Genomic DNA, 8,977 nt, shown 5'->3' on the forward strand with positions numbered 1-8,977 from the left:
ATACATCGATCGAAAGAATTCGAATCGGCAAACAAATTTCGCGGGTGATCGAAGAACGCTCGCCAGGTCGGGATCTTACGCGTGTTATTATTTAAGAAGAAATAAAGAAAAGCAAAGAGAGTAAAAGAGAAAAAGTGTAAGAGAGACAGAGGCATTGCCGTGAGAGAAATGTACTATCTTTTTTCTTCCTTTCTTGCAAGGATGCGTTTAGAGGCGTCTCGCGTCGATTTTCCTGAAACCTTGACATATCTTGGAGTAGTTTGAAATAAATGATATTGTGTATTTTTTACGTTTTGTTGCAGATTTAGGGAATGCAATAATTTCTCGACATAATTTTGACATATTTAAAATCGAATATTATCGATTGATTAAAGCAATATTATATAACGCGAATGATGCATACATGCATGAATGCGCGCACGCAGTCAACAATGCTTGTCTTCATCGTGCAAACAAATTTATCGAACAATATGATGCGCGCAAACGCACATATATTTGATAGTAAAAAAGCGTGTGACGCGCGATAGTGACTTCTCTTATATTTTTCTATTTAAATAAAATTCGAAACATTACTTCAATTTTTACTCTTCATATGCTTATTACATTTGTATTAAATATTATAAGTGCGATGATAAATGTTTGTTTTTTATTTTTTATATTTTTATATATTTTATAATTAATACAATTTATTTTATTAAGTTTATATTTTTAGTATCGACTTTTTTCCCCCCTAAATCTGCAATGAAGTACTTATAAAAATAGATACGTGTCCTTTGCTTTAAGCTACTCTATGATATATTCGAAGATTGTAAAAGTCAGAGAGAACGAACTCGAGACGTTTCTTCAGATCTGTGAATTTTAGGTACTAACGTTGATGTTAGATAATCGTGTGCCGTGTGCCGAGAAGTATTTATATTTCGTGCAGTTACCTATATACACGTTTGTCGTTGGTTTGTTGTTGTTTTGCCAACACGTGAAAGATTTCTTTTTTTCTTGGATTGTTGCGTACGTTTTTCGCCTTATCATCGATACCACAATGAGAGCAACGTTTACCGTTTCCACTACAACTTACATCCCCCCTTTCACCCCCCTTCTCCCGTCTTCTCTTCCTTCTTCAACAAAATATCCGGCAAACCCACGCACGCACACATACATATACTTACATATTCATCGTACACACTGATATTAGTCGAAGAGAAATATCTTTTCTTATACTTTACGCGCAAGATTCATGAATTTTTGTTGCAAAATAAAAAATATAGTCTCTGTAGTAAAAAATTTATTAAAGTGATACCTTTTATGATATACTTTTGAAGTATTCTTTGGATACTTTTTAAATTTTATTCGAATACACTTTGGTAATGAAAAGCAAAATGGAATATTAGTGGCACGATGTAACTGCAACTTTTTTTTTATTACCGGTTTTAATTGCCTGTATAATCGTCGTGATACATAATCAGAATGCACATTTACTGTATACACACATATTAAAAGTCGTACGATTCTCTTAGTGATTAGATCCGCCGGTGAATACGAAGTCGATTTTTTTAAAATGAAAATTTGATGAAAGAAACTTAATTATATAATTGAAGAATTTTGTATTGTCGACAATTTTAATGGATTTTGATACATTTTTGAGATTATAGAGAAAAAATATAATGTTTGAACAAAATAATGAAAAATCCGAATTCATAATTAATTTAAGGTGAAATTTGTGTGCAGCGAAATTTTAATTTATGATTTAATTATGTCGAAAATTAGAAAACTCTTTCCAATCAAATTCGCGTTGAGGAAAAATCGATTTAATTTGGCAAAAATTTACAGCTAAAGCTTACCGAGAAAGAACGCGATACACTCGATATACAGAACGATTCGTCATATGAGTTTCGAGGTCGCGCATCTTGGTAAAAAAAAAAAAATATATATATATATGTAAAAAAGAATAACTATGATATATTATACAAGAAAATGTGTATATCTTATTTTTAAGAATATACGATTGAATGAAGATTTTGAAAGATATGCTACTTCGGAACTCGAAATATAAACATGTAATACTTATTACTTATTTTCCCTAGTACACCGATCGATACATATCGAGACACAGAGAAGCATCTTCCGGTATGATCGTCCGTATGTTACGTATACGCGAAGATCGATCGAAGTGAACTCGGTCCCTCGCTCAACTCTGCCGTTTGGTGTTGCGTGCTTTTGGTGTTGGTAGAGAGCTGTTCGAGGGCGAAAGACCGTCGAGACGGGAATTTTCTTGTAACGCGATATGCATTAAAGAAAGTTTGTTTTTCGTCACGCGTTTCCGACAGACTTCTGGCATGCTCCGCGAGCCGTGGAATCAGCGATGTAAGAACGACGCATGCACGGGGAATAGGAGATCGTCTTCCCGCGATATACTCGGGACATTTAATAATCATCATCTTTATCTACGCGCGATCGAAAGACACGAGTTTTCAAATATTAATTCCGAATAATAATACCCATAATCGATGTTATACGAAGAAAATTTTCACGCATACATGTACACGTACAATCGCGATACGAATAACATTGCTACATCACCATTCTTCCTTCCCGATTCCATTATGCTCCATAAAAAGAGAGAAGTATATTGGATCGAACGAGACCCGTCAGATTTATTTCGCTGCGCCTTCTTCGAAAGCGACATCGAACGAACATTGTCCGATGGCTCTCGATCGGTCCAAGTTAGGTGTATCTGTTTGTAAATTATTGCTTCGCGGACTAGACGGCGTTTTGTTTATTTACGTTTCAACATTTTGTATGACAAAATTTGCTAAAATATTTACAACTGATAATACTTGACGTGCGAAATAAATATTTATATCATTTATACAGATCAAATTGTGAAAATGTTAAAAAACGCTTTGCGTTCAAGTGATGAGCACATTTCAAATGCAGACTATCGAAAGTAATCATTTAATAATTATTTTACTCGATTACGAGAATACACATATATCTGAAATATCTATTTCTAAATATTCTAAAATTGATTCTAATTATTTCTACAATTGGCAAAATATTTCAAATACGATCTTAATTAACATATGAACGAATTATTATCTCATCTTAATAATTTATGATACAATAATAGAAGTGATACGTAAATATTTTTATTTCCTCTATTTCGATTTATTTATTATCACGCTCATCTCTGGATATAACCATCTATCATTGTTCCGCTCCTCGCGTTCAGAGAACAAGAATATCTTGCCGTTATCGTCGGAGAGTACGCGCGTTGCAATAAATTCACAAACACATCCGCCGCAATTGGATGTACGAATGTCGCTGGATCCGCACCGCATCAGCATCTATAACCGACCGTCGTTCTCGTTTTGCAGGGTACCACCAGGCTACGTGTATCAGTCACCCTATCTGGCAGCCGCGGCGCCAGGTGGTCTGGTACCGCTTCCGGCGACGCAGTTGAGCCACGCAGCCGCCGTCGCCGCGGCGTCGCAGTTCTACGAGTACCAGAACGCGGCGGCGGCCGCCGCGACCTACCCGGGCACATCGTACAACTTCGCCGAGGCGTATCCGTACACGACCGCAGCCGCGGCTGGTACGTGTTTGAATAGTGTCCAGAGTAAGGGTAGCAACTACCCGTTACACCATCACCACCAACACCACCAACAGCAGCAACAGCAGCAGCAAAACGGTCCCGCGACGTTGGCGCATCAGCAACGGCTGGAGAAAGCTCTCCTACCGCAATTTCTGCCGTCCGTGCTGCGTGATTACGGTAGAAAATCTCCAGAGATAGGAGAGGAGAGGAGAGAGGAAAGAGAGAAAGAGAGAGAAAGGGGTGGGAAAGGGGAGGATTGCGCTGCATCTATCTCGGGGCTGTTCCTGTAGTGCTTAATAAATATTTCGCGGGGTTCTCACAGGATCTGGTTTTTTCCGTCTTTCACAGGGAGGGGGGGGGCGAGGGGCGAGGGGAGAGGATACGCGCGAATAATGCGAAGGGGGATTGGAATCGGGGAAACGTGCAACTTCCGACGTACATCTTCTCCGCTACACATCGTCGGATTACACGCGCGGTTAGGGGGAATAATAATTTCGACGTCGGATATGTGTATACCGGCACTTAAAGACGGGGGATGCAATGAAGCGTTGTTTATCCTGTCCAAGAGCCTCGGACATTTCCTGACGGATCCTTCGTGGGAACCCTGTTACACATATCTCTTGCGTTGACACACATCTCGCTTTCTCTCAACTTTAGTCATTGAATATTTTGCCTCTCGTGTCAGTATCAATATTTTTCTCGTAAAAAAATATTCTCAGCCTTCTCTGTGAAATATTATGGAATATCCCACTTCTTATTAATAACTTTGTATATTTTTTTATTCTTTTTTTTATTCATATTTTTTGCTTTAATAACTGCGTACATTATCGTATGTTACGTTGTAGTTGTATCGTTCGCGCACTTCACTGTTCGATAGTGGATGAACGATGAATAGGACAAAGTCTTGCATGCGCTTCATGAACTAGACATTGATGCATTATATACATATTGTCAGTCTGTCTGCGCTGTCTGTGGTCATGGTGGCGGTGTTCTCGCGATGAGCGATGATGGTCAACGATCGCCATTCGCTTTACTTATTGCGAGTAAACAGCACTCCAAAAAAAAAAAGCTAAGGCACAAGATAAGAAGGTTTACAATGCGCACAAATCGCTTGCATACGCTTCTTTTGTGATTCATTATTTCTCAATATTTTCATGTAAAGTTAGGCTCTTTTAATGATAGATTTTTTGATAAATTTTAGTTCGATTTTTTCGCGGAGAAAATGTCATCGATGAGTTTCGAATTATAAGCGATTGAAAAAAAGGGCATCTCGCGAATTAAACTTTGGAGAGTTAAAAACGTAAATAAAGCTATATTTCTCAATTAATTTTAGATAAAGTTTAGTTAATTTGGGACTTAATTATATACAAAGATGCATGATGTAAAAAATTAAAAAGTTAATAAATAATAAATTTTTTCAATATTTTTACTAATAATAAGAAAAAATGCGCCCTAAATCTCGGTCAAGGAATCTATCATTTAAAAGTAATTTTGAGACATTTCTTATATATATATATATTGTAGTTTTAACTTGCATTTATTTAAACTCTACAAATTCTTTAACGATTTTTTCAGATTCACATTTTTTTTATAAATGTTTATCTTAAGTATTGTAAGTATACATATATATTATCTGTGAAAAAAGAAATTTGTCTTTTTTTCCAGCTAATGCAGCGGCGGCAGGTTACGTAGCACCGTATACCTACGCCACATTGCCAGGTGCTGCGGGTCTACCGGCAGCGGCGGCGGCGGCGGCAACAGCAGCTGGAGCGGCTTTTCCAGGCCTACCGTATCAGACAACACCTCAGGAGGCCAGATTGCAATAAAGCGCTTTCGACATTAGACCATCACGAGACAGTTGTAGCCGAGCCTTCTTACGTGACAGTGATGAAGCGAGGGAGGGGAGGATGAGGGCTGTAAAACTCGATATCGCCATCTTTGGGGAATCGGTTCGCCAGCTTCCTCGTTTCAGCTATTTCCATGAGACTTTTATGTTCCCGATCGTGTCTTGCAAATCAATCGAAATACCTCCGAGAACCACGAAAAAGATGAGATCTGACGAAGTGGCAGCTTCCTTGAGATTGACGAATCGCGACTTCTTTCGCCAAGTCTGTATAATCTGTATTCTTCCTTTCTCGCTTCCCTCACCTTTAATTTTCCTCCTCTCAATTTCTCTCGTGAAGCCGAGATATCGGCCGGCTCTCGATCAATATCAATATTTCGATGAAATTTTAGAGAAAAGACTCTACACGATTTTTAAAGAGCTACGATTACGATTATTTATAGCAAACTCGAATAAGCTCGTTCGAGAAAATGACCCTCGATCAAATCGGAACTTGAGAGCCGAAAAGGGGGTTTAATTGAAAGCGCATTCAAGAGTTAAAAGCGCGAAAACGCCCGCTATAGATTCTTGGACACAATGCTATTCTGTAAGATTTCTATTACGAAATATTACAACGAGATGAGAGGCGGTGTATCGAAATGTAATCGCGTGTTATGATTCTTGAAATTTAACTTTCTTAAGAATCAAGTTCATCGAGATCATAATCATACTAGTTCCTTGCTCCTATCCATTTCTCTCGGTGGTTCCTAAATCGGATTTCTTTGACAGTCAATTTTAACAGTGTTAGTCAAACAATATATACGTGAATCTTCTCTCTCATAGCTGCGACACGATCCGTCTTCGACAATGTTAAACGAATGCGGTAAACTAAAAATATCGATAAAATTAGTGCGAAAGTTCTAGTAGTATAAATTTCGGAATCATTTATACATTCAGGTTTAGAGATGCACGAAGAAAGCAACGTGTTTTAATTTTTAAGTAAATTTTCAGTAGATCTTAAAAACTTAAAGCGGTAAACAAGATTTCTAGTATCATAAGCTGTTAGGTTACATTTTCAGGCGTTTTCAGATAAAGGAAGAAATTATGATTGCGATTAATCTGTAATAAATCGATTTTTAGAATAATGCTTAGGACGGTATTCACAGTCGTTCAGCGCACAATTGCTTATATCAGCTTGTAGCATGGGAATAATAGATAGTAGAAGTCTCACAGTGAAATATATCCTGACTCGAGAGACGGAATCAACATTCGGTTTCTTTGTCTTTATTATCGTCGTTTTTCATGATGTTTGATTTACGTAGAAAACTATCAGGAAGAATAACTGAGAAAGAATAACCAGAGAACTAACCATTCTCAAATGCCTGCAATTTCTCTATCGAAACGATCTCGGGAGAAGATTTTTATTTATTTTCATCCTTTTATTCTCATCTCGTTCATCAATCCAAAATTCCTCGAGACACGTTTATCCGAATTCATTCGTTCTGTTTATCGGTTGTTGTTAGAGCAATAAAAAACGCATCAACATTCGCACAATTCGGCTATTTATGTTTGCTTCTTATCGTGCCAGTTCTTTGCCTATTCATTGCGAAATCGCGACTATTTTTCTTTTTTTTAATTCTTTTCGTCAGATCGAAACTAGCTAGTGATTTTTTCAATTTCTGCCTTGATCTTATCGTCGAATAATATGGCGCTTTAAATAGAGAATTCACAATCTATTAGAGAATCTCACTCGCGCCGATCTTATTGAATAAAAATTTCTTATCGATACAAGCATGCATATATATATATATATATACGTGTATGTGTGTGTGTGTGTTATATATGCTAATTATATAATTATTGTTCTTATAATTATTGTAATTATAATTCTTTATTCTCGAGGAACACGATTATGTGAATATCGTCTGTAGATATATCTATACATAGAGAGAATGCGTTATAGTAACAAAGTATACGTATCTTCCAAAGTACTTGTTTACCGATATCTTATTTCTTATTGCGCACTGCTTGTTACGGCTCTCTGTTTATACGTATATATTATATATATATATATATATATATATATATATATATATATATATAATACAATATGTCAATATTTATTACAAGCTATAAAATATTACGCATATTACTAGTTAAGACGTTAACTGATTTATCGGGAGATAGAATCACACAAAAATGTGAATTTAGAAAGAGAAAGGCCGAGACATACACGGTTATCGAAGGCGTCTAATCTAGCCGCAGTGGCCTTAAAATCGCACATTAGAGCGAAACGATCAAGTGTCTTATTTTGAGGCCTTGTCATGTTAATTAATCAACTAAATGTATTAGACAAAATATAACATCGACTAACTTTATGGCAAGGCGAACACGCCGAGGAGCGAATGAATCGATCTGATTTGTAAATCGTTTTAATTGTGAGAACCTGATACTTCTTATATATACTTATTTTCGAAAAAATTAAATTTTTTTTTAACGTTTAATTATTTCAATGAAGGCGCGCGTCGTTTTGTGTACGTTTTAAGCATTGCATTGTCTCTGATTATACCGTATTGAACTGCGATAATTCCCTAACACCTGATCGACTTTTCTCAAACTCGTACGTTCGTCTACTCTTAATGATCCAGTGCCTTAATTAGCACAGTCGAGAGTAGCCGTAATGATTAGAAACTAGTCAGCGATTTGTTAGTGCAACGCTCGACGCGCTAACTCGTACAGGAGTGAGGCTCAATGAAAGGGTGAGGAGCTAAAGGAATATCAAAACATAATCAACTAGAATCGGGTTGAGGAACGTGGTTGTCTAGTCCCAAACCCTTTCAAACCTTAAATGAGGTTAACTCGGTTTGTTAGATTTGTAAGTAGAAGTTAATGCGCAGGGTGGAAACCAAAAGCGAAATTCTTTGTAAAAAGTTAGGAAGAGAAGACGTTAGGGACGGATTAGTTTAAGTATTATTACATAACGTAATAGGAAAATAAATTATTATTATTCTATTATTATTATTATTATTATTATTATTATTATTATTATTATTATTATTACATTATTACATTATTATTGACATTATCACGTTTTATTATAATTATAATTATTATTATTATTATTATTATTATTATTATTATTATTATTGTCGCTATTAATTATATGATATTATTGTTCATGTACTTAACGAAGAGACAGAATGTACGCGTAACGTGATTGAGGAATTTGTTATAAAATACGCTAAAGCTTCCGTTGCAAATGAAGAGAGGATGATAATAGAGAAAATCTTGGCTGAAGGCGCAAGGATACGTACTCTCATCACGGGTAGGATCGTCTTTTTGAATATCCTATATTCCTAGGATTAATTGTATATAGGCTTAATTATAAATAGGTTGTAATATATATATTGCCTGTTATATCCTCAATAATATTAAAATATTACCGCTCTATTAATAGATTCACGAGAACCGAAAACAAATATATTATCATTAAGAGAAAGACGCCAGTATCTTTGCCAATTAATTATGCATATCCCTTCGTGTATTAATTTGATACACATGGCGAC

At 36.1% G+C, this 8,977-nt stretch overlaps 1 protein-coding gene across 2 annotated transcripts in view; it reads left to right on the top strand.

Moving 5' to 3' along the window:
• Window positions 1-8,977, top strand: part of LOC138944860 (RNA-binding protein 24) — a 32,265-nt gene extending 23,288 nt beyond the window's left edge. The window contains exons 5-6 of one of the 2 annotated variants that reach the window (XM_070315923.1): window positions 3,372-3,766; window positions 5,255-8,977. In XM_070315923.1, the coding sequence (XP_070172024.1) occupies window positions 3,372-3,766; window positions 5,255-5,415 (556 nt within the window). In that variant the 3' untranslated portion in view covers window positions 5,416-8,977. The remainder of the gene's footprint in view (window positions 1-3,371; window positions 3,767-5,254) is intronic. The other variant, XM_070315924.1, reaches the window with a different exon arrangement.

The sequence above is a fragment of the Polyergus mexicanus genome, unplaced genomic scaffold (genome assembly GCF_030449975.1).
Source record: "Polyergus mexicanus isolate NDT 795.1 unplaced genomic scaffold, iyPolMexi1.0 SCAF_3, whole genome shotgun sequence".
Lineage (NCBI taxonomy): Eukaryota > Metazoa > Arthropoda > Insecta > Hymenoptera > Formicidae > Polyergus > Polyergus mexicanus.